The 24,003-nt window shown below is 37.5% G+C and overlaps 1 protein-coding gene across 1 annotated transcript; it reads right to left on the bottom strand.

Moving 5' to 3' along the window:
• Positions 1–1,674: 1,674 nt before the first annotated feature.
• Positions 1,675–23,029, bottom strand: LOC132552139 (pancreatic lipase-related protein 2-like). The gene is made up of 9 exons (XM_060216279.1): positions 22,984–23,029; positions 21,530–21,683; positions 20,450–20,618; positions 15,952–16,180; positions 8,512–8,766; positions 7,825–8,058; positions 5,450–5,555; positions 5,162–5,347; positions 1,675–1,750 (listed from the first exon to the last, which is right to left on the bottom strand). Exons 1-9 carry the CDS (start codon positions 23,027–23,029, stop codon positions 1,675–1,677), a joined length of 1,455 nt encoding a protein of 484 aa, XP_060072262.1.
• Between the last annotated feature and the right edge of the window lie 974 nt (positions 23,030–24,003).

The raw sequence follows: 24,003 nt of genomic DNA, 5'->3' as shown, positions 1-24,003 counted from the left end.
CTAATTAGATGTTGGTTACAGTAACTAATTATATATTGGTTACAGTAACTAATTAGATATTGGTTACAGTAACTAATTATATATTGGTTACAGTAACTAATTAGATGTTGGTTACAGTAACTAATTATATATTGGTTACAGTAACTAATTATATATTGGTTACAGTAACTAATTAGATGTTGGTTACAGTAACTGATCAGATGTTGGTTACAGTAACTAATTATATATTGGTTACAGTAACTGATTATATATTGGTTACAGTAACTAATTATATATTGGTTACAGTAACTAATTAGATGTTGGTTACAGTAACTAATTAGATATTGGTTACAGTAACTAATTATATATTGGTTACAGTTACTAATTAGATATTGGTTACAGTAACTAATTAGATATTGGTTACAGTAACTAATTATATATTGGTTACAGTAACTGATTAGATGTTGGTTACAGTTACTAATTAGATATTGGTTACAGTAACTAATTATATGTTGGTTACAGTAACTGATTAGATGTTGGTTACAGTAACTAATTATATATTGGTTACAGTAACTAATTAGATGTTGGTTACAGTAACTGATTAGATGTTGGTTACAGTAACTGATTAGATGTTGGTTACAGTAACTAATTACAGTAACTAATTATATATTGGTTACAGTAACTGATTATATATTGGTTACAGTAACTGATTATATATTGGTTACAGTAACTAATTATATATTGGTTACAGTAACTGATTATATATTGGTTACAGTAACTAATTAGATATTGGTTACAGTAACTAATTATATATTGGTTACAGTAACTAATTATATATTGGTTACAGTAACTAATTATATATTGGTTACAGTAACTAATTATATATTGGTTACAGTAACTGATTATATATTGGTTACAGTAACTAATTAGATATTGGTTACAGTAACTAATTATATATTGGTTAGAGTAACTAATTATATACTGGTTACAGTAACTAATTATATATTGGTTACAGTAACTAATTATATATTGGTTACAGTAACTAATTATATATTGGTTACAGTAACTAATTAGATATTGGTTACGGTAACTAATTAGATGTTGGTTACAGTAACTAATTAGATGTTGGTTACAGTAACTGATTATATATTGGTTACAGTAACTAATTAGATGTTGGTTACAGTAACTGATTAGATGTTGGTTACAGTAACTGATTAGATGTTGGTTACAGTAACTGATTAGATGTTGGTTACAGTAACTAATTATATATTGGTTACAGTAACTAATTAGATGTTGGTTACAGTAACTGATTAGATGTTGGTTACAGTAACTAATTATATATTGGTTACAGTAACTAATTAGATATTGGTTACAGTAACTGATTATATATTGGTTACAGTAACTAATTAGATATTGGTTACAGTAACTAATTAGATGTTGGTTACAGTAACTAATTATATACTGGTTACAGTAACTAATTATATATTGGTTACAGTAACTAATTAGATATTGGTTACAGTAACTAATTAGATATTGGTTACAGTAACTAAGTAGATGTTGGTTACAGTAACTAATTAGATACTGATTACATTAACGTATTCAAGATCTATACACTCATTTGATTTTTTCCTGTTAAAAGAAACAATAAGACTTCAATTTAGACGTGTTTTATTGGAGGACTAAAAGTGTAAAGATTTAACAGGTGCCCACGAGTCCCATGCTTATAGCCTTGTGGTTAGTAATGGATTTGCCGTAGCCGCAGAAAGATGACCTACAACAGAAAAAAATTAGCTACAGTAAAACTACCTGGATAGCTTGATACCAAGTATTCAAATGTGGTCAAATTAGGCTCAAATGACATTCTTTAAAATTGACCAAGATACTTTCATTAATAAATACATGTCTAACTCGGGTACATTTACGAGAGGTATTTCAAATCCGGAACATTTGGATCATCAATATAGATATGACGCAAGGTGTTAATTAATTGATATTTTGAACATTGTACAACAATTAACGAAGGAAGATCACTTTTGACTCGGGCCTCGAATCTCCGACGTGAATGACGTAATTCCCGAAATGTCACTAGATCATTCAAAATCAGATAAATTGTCCAAATACCTAAATGTGGTGTCCAGTGCATCTGGAATTAAAATTATGGACGCTTTACTGTCTTCTGTTGATGTGAATGGGAGTTCATACCAATGTGATGTAAATTACACGTGTAAAATGTATGATTCTTTCGCGAAAGTCCGATATGTAGAGCAATACACAGTCTCTGTTTCTAGAAATCTTTTATTTCAGCAGATAAATGCTAGTTCAGTTAAAAAAAAACAGGTTATACCTAGCTGGTGTTACAGTTATTTCAAGGGAGTGGTACAGAGACGGCTTATCACAAAAATCAATGTGAATTACGTCACCACTCACTGGAGTAGGGCTCACTATAAACAAAGTAAGACAAATGTTATGTCTTATTTAAACAATGATATAAAGGTCATAATATGACAGAAGACACCATATTCCTATTTATTATAAAAGATGTGAAAGCGAAGTTTGTCATATTATGTTAATGTAGAAAATCTCTAAGATGAATAACGTTACCGTCTGGTGTTTCTATATATCATACAATGCAATGGATTTTATAGCTGCATCTACACATGATGCAATCATCTTCGCTTACTCTTCCGGAACACTTGGTCTTGTTCTCCTTGTACTTTTTCATGAGTCTCCGTGTTAATCTTTCTTTTGCTCATATTTTGCCCTAGTTTTATGGAATTTGAGTTTGAATTATGATAACGTTGTCATGTTGGTATGTTCTTGATGTTCTTTATCACTTCAAGCACTGAAAGCTGTTGGTGTAACAAGTATAGATATTCCCGACACTCTGGTTACACAACAAACGAACGAAGAAGTTTTTACAAAGCTTAAGGCAGTCTCAGAATAGGAGATCCAGTACTGCGACTGAAGACCCGTTGATGTTGTATACAAAGGATTTACATCCAAACGCATGCAAACCATGGTAACAGAAAAAAGGCATTTGTTAAAATACTGAGGAAGGAATTTGTTGACTTCATGAACCACAATATTAGAGTTCAGCAGAAGAAATTCGCAACCCAAAGCAAAAACTGCCGGAAGATCAGACCATCTGTCAAATTGATTTCGCAGAAAATTACAACTGCGTTCATACAAATGAGGCAACGTTTGCCTATTTTGACAAAGCTAGTGTGACTTTCCGTCTACTATTAAAATAAAGACGATGTTCTTCAAAATACATCTTGCGTCTATGTGTTTGACACAAATTCACACCATGTTGCCACAGTCCTTGCTATCAGTTGTACCGGAAGTCATTGTCCCAAATGCAATGTCATTCATTACATCACTGACTCTCCAAATTCTCAGTATAAGAATAAACATGTCGTTGATGTTTGTGGTTCTTAAGCATATCATATTTAATGCATAGAAAAAAAGTTATGATGTATAGATCTGGGTTTCATAGAAATAAGGAATCCATATTATGTACTTTAGAATACAAGCCAACGCCTTGCTTTTGTTTGGTCGCAATGCTTCTTCTCACCTCCTGTTGCGTCAACACTGCTTTTGTTTCTGTGAATTACGTTACGTCTAATCCAGTAACAGTTCTCATTCACTCTTGGAAAATCTGATAAATGTCATTGCGATCGATATGTTGTTAGTATAATTATGTTATTTCCTTGTGTTAAAACGTTATTTTTTTGTTGTTGGTTTATCATGAACAGGGTCGAATATGATTTACAGGACACTTGCCACGAAATAACAAATTCTAAATATAATTTCTTTGACGTAAAAAAAAAATTGAGCCCAGATTAGGAATTGATTAGTTCTTGACAGTTTACAATATTCAATAGTATATTAACACAATGACAACACGTTACTTCACCTTACTGAACAAAAAAGGTGTCGATAAAAAGGCATTCTATATACGACAGCTGATCGATAATGTTTGTGAGTCTCATATTTAAGGGTTGACTTTAGGTGGACATATTGCATTATGTTACACCACAATCCCCTGAGTATTTATACACTTTGTGATCCTTCAGAGAGTTCTCCACTGTATATATGACTACATCAGCTGACCGAAAGTGGGAACCGGATACGACCTTTTTTCAATTTTGGAAATAGACGAAAGTCTGATGGCACAAGATCAGGCGAATTAAGCGGATGCTCAATCAATTGAAAGTCACAATCGTTAATGGCAGCCATGGCAATGACAGACTTGTGAATAGGGGCATTGTCCTGGTGGAACAACACACCTTTACTGAGTTTTCTGCGGCGCCTGAGTTTAATCTTTTTTTTTTCTAAACTGACTAAGAAGTGATGCATAATATCTGACATTGATTGTTCGTCCCTTTTTGCAGATAATCTACCATCAGAATATCAGAATACCATCAGTATCTCAGAAAACCGAGGCCATAACCTTAAACTAAGGACAAATTTGAGGAAGATTTACTTACCACTCTGTAGGTGGGTAAATTAAGGACATTTATGTGGAAGTTTCACATATCATTCTGTAGGTTAATATACTGAGGAAACAACTGTGTGGTGCAGGCTTTATGTCTTATTTGGCTCCAATGCATATAACACTTAATGTGTTTTGAAAGGTGATATTCACTTGTGACTTTTGTACAGTTTTCAAGGCAGGTTTTAGTTCTTGAAGAAGTTAATGAAGTTGAAGAATCGAATATCTCTTGTAGTTAGTGAAATACGAATATTCCTTCAGTTTTTAATCGTTCCTAAATATGCCCTATGGTGAGTTGATATAAAGTCTGCTCGTATGCTCCGTCTAACTAATATCAAAGCAGGTGTTTCTATATTTTGTGATATTTATCATGATCACAAGATGTTGGATTAATTTAGAAGCGTGCTAGACAATGTTTATGAGACATAATGGTGGTATTTAGTGCCGATCAAAACCCACAACGGTGACAATCATTGCTGCGGAGATGAGGAGTTTATCATCATGATTGGTTATTAAAAAGATTTACCATCAACACGGATCTTTAATAATGCTGATTTCACGTGACTTCAAACTCGTTACTTGTAGGAAATTTATACTTACCTTGTTAATAACTCTGAACATCAAATTCTCATGAACTAAAATCCTGTAAGAGACATTCAGAATGTGACGTCTTCTGGGCCTACTTACAGTTGTTGGTTGGAGCCATCCATGAGGGCCACGCCCATCAGAACCCAATCCTCGGGGTACGCCCACCCCGTAAGTGTGCTGGATGTCTTGTCATACTGCATAGCTACAGCCTGGATATCTCCAATATCTTCCTTGATTGTGATGAATTTGGAGATTGTGTGACCTTGAGTGTGGACCTCGTTGTCACTGTGGTAATACGAAACGTCGGAATAATAAATTTGTGCAAATATTTGTAGTTATATCAACACGCGTACCTCGTCAGTTTGACCGTGATATCAATAAACGTACCTCATCAGTTTGACTGGGCTTGAGTTGCCCTTTTGACCTTGGAGAACAACAGTCAATATCCCATCCATGTTATTTTTCCCTGTCACGTTGATCTGGTAGTGGTAATCTGGAAAGAGAGGTAGTCAATATAGCCAGGTTAGTCAAGAATATAAAGGTTGTCAATATAGCCAGGTCGGCCAGGAATACACAGGGAAAGGTTGTCAATATAGGCAGGTCGGCCAGGAATACACAAGGGAAAGGTTGTCAATATAGGCAGGTCGGCCAGGAATACACAAGGAAAGGTTGTCAATATAGCGAGGTCAGCCAGGAATACACAAGGAAAGGTTGTCAATATAGCCAGGTCGGCCAGGAATACACAAGGAAAGGTTGTCAATATAGCCAGGTCGGCCAGGAATACACAAGGAAAGGTTGTCAATAAAGCGAGGTCGGCCAGGTAAACAGATGGAAAGATTGTCAATATAGCGAGGTCAGCCAGGAATACACAAGGAAAGGTTGTCAATATAGCCAGGTCGGCCAGGAATACACAAGGAAAGGTTGTCAATATAGGCAGGTCGGCCAGGAATACACAAGGAAAGGTTGTCAATATAGCCAGGTCAGCCAGGAATACACAAGGAAAGGTTGTCAATATAGCCAGGTCAGCCAGGAATACAGAAGGAAAGATTGTCAATATAGGCAGGTCGGCCAGGAATACACAAGGTAAGGTTGTGAATATAGCCAGGTCGGCCAGGTAAACAGATGGAAAGATTGTCAATATAGCGATGGCAGCCAGGAATACACAAGGAAAGGTTGTCAATATAGCCAGGTCGGCCAGGAATATACAAGGAAAGGTTGTCAATATAGCCAGGTCGGCCAGGTAAACAGATGGAAAGATTGTCAATATAGGCAGGTCGGCCAGGAATACACAAGGCAAGGTTGTGAATATAGCCAGGTCGGCCAGGTAAACAGATGGAAAGATTGTCAATATAGGCAGGTCGGCCAGGAATACACAAGGAAAGGTTGTTAATATAGGCAGGTCGGCCAGGAATATACTAGGAAAGGTTGTCAATATAGCCAGGTCGGCCAGGTAAACAGATGGAAAGATTGTCAATATAGGCAGGTCGGCCAGGAATACACAAGGAAAGGTTGTCAATATAGGCAGGCCAAATAACTATCTAAATCTATATTTTTAAAGACTGTGACCAGGTGTTTGGATTTCAAGCATCTTCAAACTCATTACCTATCAAACATATCGTTATCATACCTGCTGAAAAATACAGCAGTATCACCAAGTGATTAAAATCATGCAGTCACGAAACAAAGTATCGATCCTCAATCAGAAAGTCGAACGTTATAGATAGGAACACGTAGGAGGCAAGACAATGAGTTGTAATATAGAAAAAAACAGTTTTTCCACAAAGAAACGTGCAAAAAAAAACGATTCAAACGTTATGACAATCATTAAAAGAAAGAAAGCAAGTAAAATGTGGCCTGTTTGTATCCATTCTGTATCGGAGTTAATGAAATAGTAGAAAATAAAGGATGTTTACGTACGAAAAAAAAGCTTACGAAATTTTCTTCGCAGTTTATATTTTAAGACACTGACCATGTATTCTATTTACCCTGCAACATTGATTGAAAATCAGACCACCAAAACATCGGCAGATTTGTTGCTCAAAGTTTGTTTTCCTGTCATTGACGTTACGCTGAATTTTGCCTGATGACGTATGCCTAAATAAGTGCTCCGCTCGAAAATATAGTTCCAAATTTCATCGGATATAACAGCGTATTTATGATTTTTTTTATATAGATTAACATGTTCATTACAACATGTAAAATAACTGATTACAACATTTTTTAAATATCATTAACGTGATTTTAAAGTAAATTCAGAAATAATTCTGTCGAATTACCGCGCGTGCTAAGATACAGCTGTTTTCCGTCACTGCCGACTACAGCAAAAATATATGCGGCAGGTGTATTCCGACAATGGTAGTGTCAGTTGCAGGATAAATATATAGATATATACCCTTGTTGTCACGAAGACGATATATATCAGACATGCGCTCATTTTTAAATCATAGAAGAGAGCAGGCTTCATAAAAGAAATCGGTCATTGAAATCACATTGTGAAGCATTTGGATTCCCCTTCGAACATTGTTGCATACAATTACCCGACAGCTGAATCATGCAACCTACATTTATCAGGTTTCTTTCGAAAATTAAAAAGTAAGTTGAACTTGCTCAGAAGGTATCTGGGAGGAGCTACGAACCGCAATACATTGCTATATTGCTTCATCTTTCTACTATCATTTGTGCCTTTCTCATCCTGTTTCATTCTTTCTATTCCTACTTAAGGACAATCAATGTAAAAGGACATATGAAGCAAAAATATTTACTACAGAAGGGAGCGGTGGGTTGTGTTTTAAGGTACAGAGATCCTCGTGCGGCGAAGTTGATCGAATCGTAACCCATGTTAGAACATTCGTCACCGTTACATCTGAGACAATGGCCTTGGTTAAACTCGGTATCGCTCGTGCAAGGATAGGCCCTGAAAGGACATGTGCTAGATATTGACTCTGTGAACAGTTCATACGACCGCTCGTGGCTGCACGCGACGGTCGCCTCTCCAGCTGAAACGACAAATGAATGAATGTCACAAGCATATCCATACTCCCTGAAGTTTTCAGTAAACGGGGGGAATAATGGCTTTGGTAGTTCAACTGGAAACTCATTGGATACACAATGAGTTCCGAAACAAGAAAAAAACTAAAAAGTCTGTATTTCCATAATGACCCGAAGATACTGTCATCTCAGCGAGACATCTGAGAATCATTCTGAAAACTACAATTGATATATCTCAATCAATCAGCCCTCTTGTTCTCTCAAGCTTAACTGTGATATGCTCCGCTGTCTCAGGACAAATTTGTTTGTAAATAAATATAAATTGAAACTTGCCTATCTATTATTTGGATGATTCAAATACGCTGTCCTTAACTTACCGTTCAGTATATATAAATGCCAGTACAGTTGTTTCGTGTTTTCCATTAAACTAAAATCGGATAATGTTGCACCGGTATATTTACCATAGTAGTCAAGCTGTGTAACAGCATTCCAGACGGTGTGAGATACCTTTCCCAGCAAACCCGCGTCACATCCGGGCTGATCTTTCCCGCCATTTGGATAGAAGTCCACGTGACCCATCTGTTGAATGGCTCCCATTCCCAATTCCAGAATACTAGAGGCGTCAGTATGTATGACGTCAACGAAGTCAGCGTCCGTGGCATCCAATCGAATGACGGGGTCGCCACCTTGAAAGTAGGGGTCGGCGGGGTCAAGACCTAAAAACGTCATTAAAACACATGTTATTGTCACAGTCACAAGTTTGATACAACGATTGGGATTGGTGCATCTAGTACCACAAGTTGCGCATGTCTACTCATTTGAATATTTAGTTGAACTAACATTGAAAACGTAATATTAGAGAGAAATTCTATTTCAGAGCGAGGTAGAGAAGTAGACACAACTACACATAGTTGTATGACATGATGGTCCCGGCTTACTGATAAGCTTTAACTTATCAGGAGAGCTTACTGAGAGCAACAAGGGCTCACTGAGCAGTGATGGCTTACCGAATGTAGAGGCTTTACTGAACGGAGGAAGTTGACTGAACACAAATATACAAGTCTACTTCAGCCTTTAACTTAAGTGTGATTTTTTCTCGAAGAGAAATGCGTTTAGCAAATTATCAACCCGACCTATTGGGAATGTGAACATAGTTGTAACATATCATTTATACACAGCAGCAAGTTTAAACCACACCTACACTAGTAAACACGATATCCGCGTGATACCTATATCATTAACCATATACATGTACTAATAATTTTCCGTTCTACCGTCTAACTCTCCACCAATCAATATCTTAGCCGCAAGTCTTCCCCACAGAACACTAATTGTTTACTTCAAAATGTTATGGCATTTAAATGGCAGACTGCTTGTCGACATGGCAAAGTTTTGTACAAGGATATGTTCGTGGTGACGTGTTTACCATCGAAAGGAAATATATCCTCACTTCTAATTTGCACTTCTCACCGATGTTGCTCATTCCAACGGGGACAGTAATTATAATTACTTATTCATTAAAACTGTATTATGTTTACAGCCATCTTTGTCTGTCCCTGACACCTTGGCAACGCCACGTGTATCGTAAACACATGCAATTGCTCTAAGGGCTCGGCATTAGCGCGAACAAGTGGGCGTGCTGAGTAGAGACAATTTCGAAAAAATTTCATTTAAATTGCGTTTTCATGTATATTATCTTGCATTATAACACAATACTCTGACGCATTAACTCGTAACATAGGGTTTCAAAAGATGCAGGTAGATAAAAATTATTTTTAAAAATTTTACTGCCATCATAGCGATCTTACTGAGAAATTTCTTTGTGCGATATGAAGCTGGACGTGTTTATTGACTAAACGCTGAATATAAGAAACCACGAACGTATGTCCTATGACAAGTGTCTGCGATCACGACGCATTATATAGCTATTCTACGTCGAGAATCCGTGATCACGACGCATTATACAGTTATTCTACGACGAGAATCCGTGATCACGACACATTATACAGTTATTCTACGACGAGAATCCGTGATCATGGCGCATTGCATAGTTAATCTACGACGAGAATCCGTGATCACGACGCATTATACAGTAATTCTACGACGAGAATCCGTGATCACGACCCATTATACAGTTATTCTACGACGAGAATCCGTGATCATGGCGCATTGCATAGTTAATCTACGACGAGAATCCGTGATCACGACACATTATACAGTTATTCTACGACGAGAATCCGTGATCATGGCGCATTGCATAGTTAATCTACGACGAGAATCCGTGATCACGACGCATTATACAGTTATTCTACGACGAGAATCCGTGATCACGACCCATTATACAGTTATTCTACGACGAGAATCCGTGATCATGGCGCATTGCATAGTTAATCTACGACGAGAATCCGTGATCACGACACATTATACAGTTATTCTACGACGAGAATCCGTGATCACGACACATTATACAGTTAATCTACGACGAGAATCCGTGATCACGACGCATTATACAGTAATTCTACGACGAGAATCCGTGATCACGACACATTATATAGTTATTCTACAACGAGAATCCGTGATCATGGCGCATTATACAGTTATTCTACGACGAGAATCCGTGATCACGACGCATTATATAGTTAATCTACGACGAGAATCCGTGATCATGGCGCATTATATAGTTATTCTACGACGAGAATCCGTGATCATGGCGCATTATACAGTTATAAGACGAGAATCCGTGATCATGGCGCATTACATAGTTAATCTACGACGAGAATCCGTGATCATGGCGCATTATATAGTTATTCTACGACGAGAATCCGTGATCACGACGCATTATACAGTTATTCTACGACGAGAATCCGTGATCACGACACATTATATAGTTATTCTACGACGAGAATCCGTGATCATGGCGCATTGCATAGTTAATCTACGACGAGAATCCCTGATCACGACGCATTATACAGTTATTCTACGACGAGAATCCGTGATCACGACACATTATACAGTTATAAGACGAGAATCCGTGATCATGGCGCATTATATAGTTATTCTACGACGAGAATCCGTGATCATGGCGCATTACATAGTTAATCTACGACGAGAATCCGTGATCACGACGCATTATACAGTTATTCTACGACGAGAATCCGTGATCACGACACATTATATAGTTATTCTACGACGAGAATCCGTGATCATGGCGCATTGCATAGTTAATCTACGACGAGAATCCCTGATCACGACGCATTATACAGTTATTCTACGACGAGAATCCGTGATCACGACACATTATACAGTTAATCTACGACGAGAATCCGTGATCACGACGTATTATATAGTTATTCTACAACGAGAATCCGTGATCATGGCGCATTATACAGTTATTCTACGACGAGAATCCGTGATCACGACGCATTATATAGTTAATCTACGACGAGAATCCGTGATCATGGCGCATAACATAGTTATTCTACGACGAGAATCCGTGATCATGGCGCATTATATAGTTATTCTACGACGAGAATCCGTGATCATGGCGCATTATACAGTTATAAGATGAGAATCCGTGATCATGGCGCATTATATAGTTATTCTACGACGAGAATCCGTGATCATGGCACATTACATAGTTAATCTACGACGAGAATCCGTGATCATGGCGCATTATATAGTTATTCTACTACGAGAATCCGTGATCACGACCCATTATACAGTTATTCTACGACGAGAATCCGTGATCATGGCGCATTGCATAGTTAATCTACGACGAGAATCCGTGATCACGACGCATTATACAGTTATTCTACGACGAGAATCCGTGATCACGACACATTATATAGTTATTCTACGACGAGAATCCGTGATCATGGCGCATTGCATAGTTAATCTACGACGAGAATCCGTGATCACGACGCATTATACAGTTATTCTACGACGAGAATCCGTGATCACGACACATTATACAGTTATTCTACGACGAGAATCCGTGATCACGACACATTATACAGTTATTCTACGACGAGAATCCGTGATCACGACGCATTATACAGTAATTCTACGACGAGAATCCATGATCACGACACATTATATAGTTATTCTACGACGAGAATCCGTGATCATGGCGCATTATATAGTTATTCTACGACGAGAATCCGTGATCATGGCGCATTATATAGTTATTCTACGACGAGAATCCGTGATCACGACGCATTATACAGTTATTCTACGACGAGAATCCGTGATCATGGCGCATTATACAGTTATAAGACGAGAATCCGTGATCATGGCGCATTATATAGTTATTCTACGACGAAAATCCGTGATCATGGCGCATTACATAGTTAATCTACGACGAGAATCCGTGATCATGGCGCATTATATAGTTATTCTACGACGAGAATCCGTGATCATGGCGCATTATACAGTTATAAGACGAGAATCCGTGATCATGGCGCATTACATAGTTAATCTACGACGAGAATCCGTGATCATGGCGCATTATACAGTTATTCTACGACGAGAATCCGTGATCATGGCGCATTACATAGTTAATCTACGACGAGAATCCGTGATCATGGCGCATTATATAGTTATTCTACGACGAGAATCCGTGATCATGGCGCATTATACAGTTATAAGACGAGAATCCGTGATCATGGCGCATTACATAGTTAATCTACGACGAGAATCCGTGATCATGGCGCATAACATAGTTATTCTACGACGAGAATCCGTGATCATGGCGCATTATATAGTTATTCTACGACGAGAATCCGTGATCACGACGCATTATACAGTTATTCTACGACGAGAATCCGTGATCATGGCGCATTATACAGTTATAAGACGAGAATCCGTGATCATGGCGCATTATATAGTTATTCTACGACGAAAATCCGTGATCATGGCGCATTACATAGTTAATCTACGACGAGAATCCGTGATCATGGCGCATTATATAGTTATTCTACGACGAGAATCCGTGATCATGGCGCATTATACAGTTATAAGACGAGAATCCGTGATCATGGCGCATTACATAGTTAATCTACGACGAGAATCCGTGATCATGGCGCATTATACAGTTATTCTACGACGAGAATCCGTGATCATGGCGCATTACATAGTTAATCTACGACGAGAATCCGTGATCATGGCGCATTATATAGTTATTCTACGACGAGAATCCGTGATCATGGCGCATTATACAGTTATAAGACGAGAATCCGTGATCATGGCGCATTACATAGTTAATCTACGACGAGAATCCGTGATCATGGCGCATTACATAGTTAATCTACGACGAGAATCCGTGATCATGGCGCATTATACAGTTATTCTACGACGAGAATCCGTGAACATGGCGCATTATATAGTTAATCTACGACGAGAATCCGTGATCATGGCGCATTATACAGTTATGATAAGACAATAATTCATGATCACGACGCATTATATAGTCATCAGACGAGAATCCATGATCATGGCGCATTACGTACTCATTCTAATGCACGGATATGACCGAGTACTAGTATTGTATCTGGTATGTGTGAGTTATTTGCGACTTTGTTGAACATCTATGGCTATAGTAAGTGATTATGTTCTTCAATTAGGCTTAAATTTTTAAATATGTATTTAATGTGTATGTTAGGTTTAGTGATGATGTTCGCGTGTGTTTACACGAGTAGAGTCGTATGTGTGTGTATGTTGCGTAAGACAATAAGTAGACAGATTAGCATGTTATAATATTTTGATTATTATACGTGAGATAATCATATCATAATAAGTCATAGGCTCAGCGGAAACTTCATCCATGTATTCACGAGTTTACGGAGGTTATGGAAACCTGTGTGCAACAAACCCATTGTAGGGTTGTACGACATAATGTATGGAAGCTGAAAGTACTCATACCATTATGGCGTTGTCACCAGTTGCTGCTACGACATCTCGATATCATTAGAGAGCAAATCAGTTATCTTGTCAACAGAAGCATTTTGACATTGAGAATTATTGTTTGATGAGGCGCAGGTTCTCTGATTTTCTTTGTGATATCCAGCTTTGTGACCGGTAATTGAAAGCTACATCCTGTGATCTCTGATTTGTTGGTTAGGGAAGAGTGTTACATAGTGTATATACATAAGTATTGTGTAAAACATTATATGCCGCTATGCTTGAGAGTGTGAGAGTGTGGTATATGATGGTACCTTTAGGTTTGTTTAAACTTTATGTAAGAAAATACATGTATATAGTTGTATTCAGCTGTTATTCATTTGTTTGGTTTGTTTGGTAGTTGGAGGCAACAACAATCGGTTACGTTAACAACGAGTGTCTCTGATCACGACGCCTTGTCTAGTTATATTGTGACGAATGTCTCCGATCACGCGCATTGTCTAGTTATATTGTGACGAATGTCTCCGATCACGGCGCATTGTCTAGTTATGCTGCGACACATGCCCCAATCACGGCGCCTTGTCTAGTTATACTGTGACGAATGTCTCCAATCACAGCGCCTTGTCTAGTTATACTGTGACGAATGTCTCCAATCACAGCGCCTTGTCTAGTTATACTGTGACGAATGTCTCCAATCACGGCGCCTTGTCTAGTTATACTGTGACGAATGTCTCCAATCACAACGCCTTGTCTAGTTATACTGTGACGAATGTCTCTGATCACGGCGCCTTGTCTAGTTATACTGTGACGCATGCCCCAATCACGGCGCCTTGTCTAGTTATATTGTGACGAATGTCTCCGATCACGGCGAGTTGTCTAGTTATATTGTGACGAATGTCTGCAATCACGGAGCATTGTCTAGTTATACTGCGACGCATGTCTCTAATCACAGTGCATTGTCTAGTTATACTGTGACGAGTATCTCCAATCACGACGCCTTGTCTAGTTATACTGTGACGAATGTCTCCAATCACAGCGCCTTGTCTAGTTATACTGTGACGAATGTCTCTGATCACGGCGCCTTGTCTAGTTATACTGTGACGCATGCCCCAATCACGGCGCCTTGTCTAGTTATATTGTGACGAATGTCTCCGATCACGGCGAGTTGTCTAGTTATATTGTGACGAATGTCTGCAATCACGGAGCATTGTCTAGTTATACTGCGACGCATGTCTCTAATCACAGTGCATTGTCTAGTTATACTGTGACGAGTATCTCCAATCACGACGCCTTGTCTAGTTATACTGTGACGAATGTCTCCAATCACAGCGCCTTGTCTAGTTATACTGTGACGAATGTCTCTGATCACGGCGCCTTGTCTAGTTATACTGTGACGCATGCCCCAATCACGGCGCCTTGTCTAGTTATATTGTGACGAATGTCTCCGATCACGGCGAGTTGTCTAGTTATATTGTGACGAATGTCTGCAATCACGGAGCATTGTCTAGTTATACTGCGACGCATGTCTCTAATCACAGTGCATTGTCTAGTTATACTGTGACGAGTATCTCCAATCACGACGCCTTGTCTAGTTATACTGTGACGAATGTCTCCAATCACAGCGCATTGTCTAGTTATACTGTGACGCATGCCCCAATCACGGCGCCTTGTCTGGTAACACAAGAAAACGTGCCCAGACTCTCTTACAATGCGTAGCCGAATAGCCTTCAATGCATTATTACCATCCTGTGTACCTTTTTGTATTCTTTTACCATTTTGTCACACTATCTTATACATTAGTGTTCATAGGAGTATAGTTCAGCTGATAAAATATCTACAACTGACTGTGTTTTAAGTACTTCTATTCAACTGGCATTACCAACTTGAAAAAATGTTTCGAAACACTCGTGATAGTATTTCATGCCTGCCCACATGTTTCTCACGCGCACCTTGTTATGTTTAACTTACGTTCACGTTTTTTTTTTACCAAAGCGTCTTATTACCTGTAATCCGTCCGAGATGTGGTACCCTGTCACCAGCGTATCCTGCGATATGGGCTCCAAGGCTATGGCCGATGACATGGACGTTTGCAGCTTGGGTGTTAGTGACATTGATGAGCGTGAGTATAAGCTGGCCGGTCTGTGCGCCTACTACTCGAGTGTTAGCCGTGGCCTGGGCGTACGGAATACCTGCTCCCTGACCCCAGTCTACGACGATCACGTTCATGTCCGTCTGTAGCAAAAAAAATGTTTGTCAATAAATTTAGTTGTCTAAAACAATAATGTTCGTCTGTAACAAATCTACAATAATGTTCGTCCGTAACAAATCTACAATAATGTTCGTCCGTAACAAATCTACAATAATGTTCGTCTGTAACAAATCTATAACAATTATATTCGTCTGTAACAACTATATATAACAATTTGTTCGTCTGTAACAAATCTATTACAATCATTTTAGTCTGTAACAACTATATATATCAATCATGTTAGTCTGTAACAACTATATATATCAATCATGTTCATCTGTAACAACTATATATATCAATCATGTTCGTCCGTAACAACTATATATAACAATCATGTTAGTCTGTAACAACTATATATAACAATCATGTTAGTCTGTAACAACTATATATAACAATCATGTTCATCTGTAACAAATCTATATAACAATCATGTTCATCTGTAACAACTATATATAACAATCGAGTTCGTCTGTAACAACTATATATAACAATCATGTTCGTTTGTAACAAATCTATTACAATCATATTCGTCTGTAACAACTATATATAACAATCATGTTCATCTGTAACAACTATATATAACAATCATGTTAGTCTGTAACAACTATATATATCAATCATGTTAGTCTGTAACAACTATATATAACAATCATGTTAGTCTGTAACAACTATATATAACAATCATGTTAGTCTGTAACAACTATATATATCAATCATGTTAGTCTGTAACAACTATATATAACAATCATGTTCATCTGTAACAACTATATATATCAATCATGTTCGTCCGTAACAACTATATATAACAATCATGTTAGTCTGTAACAACTATATATAACAATCATGTTAGTCTGTAACAACTATATATAACAATCATGTTCATCTGTAACAACTATATATAACAATCATGTTCATCTGTAACAACTATATATATCAATCATGTTCGTCCGTAACAACTATATATATCAATCATGTTAGTCTGTAACAACTATATATAACAATCATGTTAGTCTGTAACAACTATATATATCAATCATGTTCGTCCGTAACAACTATATATAACAATCATGTTAGTCTGTAACAACTATATATAACAATCATGTTCATCTGTAACAAATCTATATAACAATCATGTTCATCTGTAACAACTATATATAACAATCATGTTAGTCTGTAACAAATCTATATAACAATCATGTTCATCTGTAACAACTATATATAACAATCATGTTAGTCTGTAACAACTATATATAACAATCATGTTCGTCCGTAACAACTATATATAACAATCATGTTCATCTGTAACAACTATATATAACAATCATGTTAGTCTGTAACAACTATATATAACAATCATGTTAGTCTGTAACAAATCTATATAACAATCATGTTCATCTGTAACAACTATATATATCAATCATGTTCGTCTGTAACAACTATATATAACAATCATGTTCATCTGTAACAACTATATATATCAATCATGTTCGTCCGTAACAACTATATATATATATCAATCATGTTCGTCCGTAACAAATCTATTACAATCGTGTTCGTCTGTAACAACTATATATAACAATCGAGTTCGTCTGTAACAACTATATATAACAATCATGTTCGTTTGTAACAACTATATATATCAATCATGTTCGTCCGTAACAACTATATATAACAATCATGTTAGTCTGTAAAAACTATATATATAACAATCATGTTCATCTGTAACAACTATATATATCAATCATGTTCGTCCGTAACAACTATATATAACAATCATGTTAGTCTGTAACAACTATATATAACAATCATGTTAGTCTGTAACAACTATATATAACAATCATGTTCATCTGTAACAAATCTATATAACAATCATGTTCATCTGTAACAACTATATATAACAATCATGTTAGTCTGTAACAACTATATATAACAATCATGTTCATCTGTAACAACTATATATAACAATCATGTTCATCTGTAACAACTATATATATCAATCATGTTCGTCCGTAACAACTATATATATCAATCATGTTAGTCTGTAACAACTATATATAACAATCATGTTAGTCTGTAACAACTATATATATCAATCATGTTCGTCCGTAACAACTATATATATATCAATCATGTTCGTCCGTAACAAATCTATTACAATCATATTCGTCTGTAACAACTATATATAACAATCATTTTCGTCCGAAACAAATCCATCCACACATGCACGTTTCCTGGATGATTGGAATTGTAATTTTACATAAAAAACAATGAAATCAAACATCATTTCGTGTAGTACTTCATTCAAACAAATCAGCCGTCATTGCTGTAGGCATTTTTTAAAACGAATTTGATCGGCCAAAGATAAAACCGACCAAACAAATATGCCCTTTGATGGATCAAATTGTCCTGTTCCTATCTAAGACATTTCAGTGACAAAACTATCCGACTAACAGTGAGCAGTGAGCTGACTTGTCAGGAAGTCCCTGTGGGTTTAGGAGCAAGGAATTGGCACGGAGGCAGTGTAGGTTTACGCACGGGAACTTTTCAGGAAGTGCATGTGGGGTTAGGTACAAAGAACTGGCACGGAGTCCTTATCAGGAACTACATGTGGGGTTAGGTACAAAGAATTGGCACGGAGTCCTTGTGGTATTATACACAGGAACTTGTCAGGAAGTCCATGTGGAGTTAGGTACAAAGAATTAGCACGGAAGCCTTGTGGTATTATACACTGGAACTTGTCAGGAACTACATGTGGGTTTAGGAGCAAGGAATTGGCACGGAGGCCACTGTAGGTTTACGCACGGGAACTTGTCAGGAAGTCCCTGTGGGTTTACGTAAAGGGACTTTGCATGAGGCCCCTGTTTTAGAACAGAGATCTATATTTGAATATACAACAGATGACACACCATGTCATGCCAACAGCAAAATAACATTGTGCAGTCTGTATGACTTTCAGTTTATTATCATGAACACTCGGCAAAATATAAAGGTTAACACAAGAGAGATACCATTCCCCAAACGAGTATAAGATTGTTTCATTGAAAAACGCTAATTGCTTCATAATTCATCTCATTTGTATTCTGCTTCACAAACGATTATGCCCGTTGTATTTTTACAGAGAATAATTATAACCGTGACTTGTATTGCCTGTGATGATATAAATCTTATATGAATATCTGCCAGACTTTCTATCACAGAAATAATGTTTGAAATCAGAAGGAATACGCAAACAGATTAGATATACAGGAGGTTACGATAAAACAAGTTTCATTGATTCAGTATTTCTGTGATTTCATGAAAAGTTTCACCATTTCTGGTGTCCTTTTCCTGAAAACAACCGATACGTTTGCGAATATGGTTTGGTTTCTGTTTTGTATGATTTGCAAATTTTTTAATTGATAAGGAGCCGTGAGTTTAAAGGGAAATATCTGTAGGCTAGTTTATGTATCTGTGTGTGTGTTTGTATGGATTTCTACTCAAGAAACAGAGTCATACGAAGACGTGGCCGGGGATGACAGCCTTCTGACAGATACTTTCACCGTGACATCAACTGAAATGCTATAACATTGATATTGTGGAACGACATCCTACCCGGTTACGTTATACTGACAACAAGGGCGTTTTTAAAGTGTCATCACTCTGAAATGTCATAATCTCGAAACGACAGTATGACAGCCGATCATATTTTAGAAGAACACTTTCATTGTGCCATCACATTGAAATGTCATAACCTTGATAAGGCAGCACGATACCCGGTTACGTCATACTGACTACATAGGCACTTTTAAAGCGCCGTCACACTGAAATGTCATAACCTAGACATTACAGCACGACACCCGGTCACATTATACTGACTACAGGGATGCTTTTATAGTGGTATCACAATGAAATGGTATGCCCAGGACATGGCAGCACGAAACCAAGTCACGTTATAACGACAACAGGGACACGACTTCAGGACAGAATTTCAACAACCGTTTTCGCTGGTTAGGATGGACACTCAAATTATATGCCAGATACACATAAGAAGGAAAAATAATCTCTAGAAATGACATTTCAACTTCAAAACTTATGCCGTAACTGCAGTCCATTGAAGAATGGCGGTGGGCGTTGACAGGTGTGGGCGGGGGTGAGGTAAGGTCAACTATTTCACCCAGGTAGACAGGTGATCACTTATAACCGAAAATGTTCGTGATTTAGCTATCATCGCATACATTTGAACGCTGAGTGAGCTGACAAAGGTCAATACCAACCTTCTGCAGGAGAGCTTGTTTCATGTTTAGGATCCATTGACGGTGACCGTGGTGTGTAAAGCCATGGATAATGAACTTGGTAGGCTTATCTCTTGAATAGTAGGAGGACAGAATGGAGGACGGGTCGGAATAAGACAACACCTGTTCGTTGGCTGACGTCGGATTGTCTCTGTAAAAATAGTCGTATACTTGCCTTACCTGACAAATTCATCATACTCGAAGTGAAAAAAAACAGCGCATAAATAACAATTAATATTAACTTATTAATGTCAACTTGTCAATGTTATAAAAATCGCTAACAAAAATAACACACAGTTTCTATAACCCTAAAATTAAACAAGTGTTGTGATAATCGAAAATAAGTATTACTTAATTAAAATAGCAATCACAGAGATCGGCTTTATATGATACCCAATCCAAGGCCACAAACCACCTTGTATACAGGATGGACTCCACTATATATACCGACCCAAGGCTACAAACCACCTTGTATACAGGATGAACTCCACTATATATACCGACCCAAGGCCACAAACCACCTTGTATACAGGATGGACTCCACTATATATACCGACCCAATCCAAGGCCACAAACCACCTTGTATACAGGATGGACTCCATTATATATACCGACCCAATCCAAGGCCACAAACCACCTTGTATACTGGATGGACTCCATTATATATACCGACCCAATCCAAGGCCACAAACCACCTTGTATACAGGATGGACTCCACTATATATACCGACCCAAGGCTACAAACCACCTTGTATACAGGATGGACTCCACTATATATACCGACCCAATCCAAGGCCACAAACCACCTTGTATACAGGATGGACTCCACTATATATACCGACCCAATCCAAGGCCACAAACCACCTTGTATACAGGATGGACTCCACTATATATACCGACCCAATCCAAGGCCACAAACCACCTTGTATACAGGATGGACTCCACTATATATACCGACCCAATCCAAGGCCACAAACCACCTTGTATACAGGATGGACTCCACTATATATATATATAGGAACCCTACAGTGTAGAGTGACCTAAAACAAGCATACAGCTCACCTCGTGTACAGAAGGAACTTAGTCTGGATGTCAGCTGGTGACGCAGGTACCACGGTGATAGGTCGCTCGAGGCCATTAAATGGAGCATCAGTGCTAAAGCACCCAAGCTCTCCATAACAGACCTTCTTGTTAGTAACACTATCCAAAATGAATCCTGTAATGTTTAAAGGCATAAAGATGATATATACATGTGTGTGTATTTAATGTTATATGATGCATTCCGAAGACAATCTTTGCCTATATTATTTTTACTAAATGTTGAAGTTCTATCTTAAAATCAGGACAGGTCACAGGGTACATTCTTGGAGACGATTTTCCTGTTTAAAATGACATTTTTTTCATATTTATCGAAAGAACCATAATTTTACAAAGCTATAATCCAAATTAATGCTCATTTGCATATCATTAACATAAACATGGGTTATCTGAGTTCCTGATTAGCTACCCTGGACACCGTTACCCACCCATTCAGAGTACCAACCGCATCATTAGCATTTTTCGTTTTCTGATGAAGCTTTTGCATGGGAAATTAATTATAAAAAAAACAATTAAAGTAAGATGTCATGAGTCAATAAAAGGATTATTTAGCTGAACAACATCGACTTAAAAAATAATCTTGTTGTGCGTAATAAAAACCTAGTGTTCCCACTGGCGGTTGAATTGCTGGAAATTTATTTGATTAAATATACACGCCATTCTCTACTATTCGGGTGTTTATGAAAAGGCTAATTGACACTTTAACACAGTTGGTTGCAAAATTTCTACTTTTCTCCGCGTTGACCTGTAGTATTTGCTGAAAACCAGTTCTTTATAAGCCTTGCTGGACCTACACGTGAGCTGGGGAAGAGGACAAAGTATGCCAAGCTCATCAGGAGTATTCTAGGGACACAATATACCAATCGGATATATTGAAAAATGATTTTCCAGAATAAGGCTGTTTTCCCTCGTTCCATCGATTTCGAGTTTGGAATTTAAAGAATGTGCCTGTATCTGTTTTGTTGTTTAAAATTATTCGAAGCCTGTTTAGAGTATTCGGTCAATGAACGTTTCTAGACCGCAGTTTGGGCTGGGCATGCGCGGTATACAGCCGGTGCCGTTACACTTACTGAACCCTAGCATTGGTGGTTCTTCAGAGACCACCTGAGATAAACGAGGATTTCACAGTTTTCACGGTTAACGAACACAAGTTCTTGTGTGGAGGAGGCATGTAGAAATAGGTGTGCTAAGTAACAAAATTATCGCTTAAAAATCTGTCCCTTTTAGTAAACATTCCATACGGCGATTTAATAGCTGCTCATTCGCACCAGAGACATATATAACACACATATATGTGTCTCTGTTCGCACAAAGGTAAGTTTTAACTCTAATGAATATTTTGGTTCAGAAGGAGTAGTTCTCGATATCTACCTTCAAAACACATTTTTTTTTCAAATGAAAGTGGAAACGTGCCTTACCATAGCTAACCGTAAGGAGAAGGAAGAAAGTAAAGACGGACTTCATGTTCGCATGCGATAGACGAGTGTGAAATACAGGTGTGGTGCTGGCCCTATCTCTGGTCACACTAACACACACCGCAGATTGTACTTGGGTTTTATTGGACACGCTTCTATTTTTATTCTGGTGTCTTAGAAGACCACAGAGAAATTGTCACTATATCACAATATAACTTCTCTCTTAGCTGAGAAATTGTCACTTTATCTCAATAAAACTTCTCTCTTAGCTGAGAAATCGTCACAATATCTCACTAAAACTTCTCTCTTAGCTGAGAAATTGTCACTTTATCTCAATAAAACTTCTCTCTTAGCTGAGAAATCGTCATTACATCACTATAAAGCTTCTCTCTTAGCTGAGAAATCGTCATTACCTCACTATAAAGCTTCTCTCTTAGCTGAGAAATCGTCACTCTATCACAATAAAAATTATCTCTTAGCTGAGAAATCGTCACTCTATCACAATATAACTTCTCTCTTAGCTGGGAAATCGTCATTACCTCACTATAAAGCTTCTCTCTTAGCTGAGAAATCGTCATTACATCACTATAAAACTTCTCTCTTAGCTGAGAAATCGTCATTACCTCACTATAAAGCTTCTCTCTTAGCTGAGAAATCGTCATTACATCACTATAAAACTTCTCTCTTAGCTGAGAAATCGTCATTACCTCACTATAAAGCTTCTCTCTTAGCTGAGAAATCGTCATTACATCACTATAAAACTTCTCTCTTAGCTGAGAAATCGTCATTACCTCACTATAAAGCTTCTCTCTTAGCTGAGAAATCGTCATTACCTCACTATAAAGCTTCTCTCTTAGCTGAGAAATCGTCATTACATCACTATAAAACTTCTCTCTTAGCTGAGAAATCGTCATTACATCACTATAAAACTTCTCTCTTAGCTGAGAAATCGTCACTCTATCACAATAAAACTTCTCTCTTAGCTGAGAAATCGTCATTACCTCACTATAAAACTTCTCTCTT

This window comes from Ylistrum balloti, unplaced genomic scaffold (assembly GCF_031769215.1).
Source record: "Ylistrum balloti isolate Yb309-2 unplaced genomic scaffold, AGI_CSIRO_Ybal_v1 Utg370240, whole genome shotgun sequence".
In the NCBI taxonomy this organism is placed as follows: Eukaryota; Metazoa; Mollusca; class Bivalvia; order Pectinida; family Pectinidae; genus Ylistrum; species Ylistrum balloti.
The sequence above is the reverse complement of the archived record's forward strand: the minus strand, read 5'-3'. Positions and strand labels throughout refer to the sequence as shown.

What these genes read in the sequence shown, in the direction of transcription:
- LOC132552139 (XM_060216279.1), bottom strand. Translation starts at nt 23,029, where the DNA reads ATGAAGTCCGTCTTTACTTTCTTCCTTCTCCTTACGGTTAGCTATG. An exon ending in TCTCCTTACGGTTAGCTATG is followed by an intron (nt 21,684 to 22,983) that starts GTAAGGCACGTT and finishes TAAACATTACAG; the next exon opens with GATTCATTTTGGATAGTGTT. An exon ending in TACACAGCTTGACTACTATG is followed by an intron (nt 8,059 to 8,511) that starts GTAAATATACCG and finishes TTGTCGTTTCAG; the next exon opens with CTGGAGAGGCGACCGTCGCG.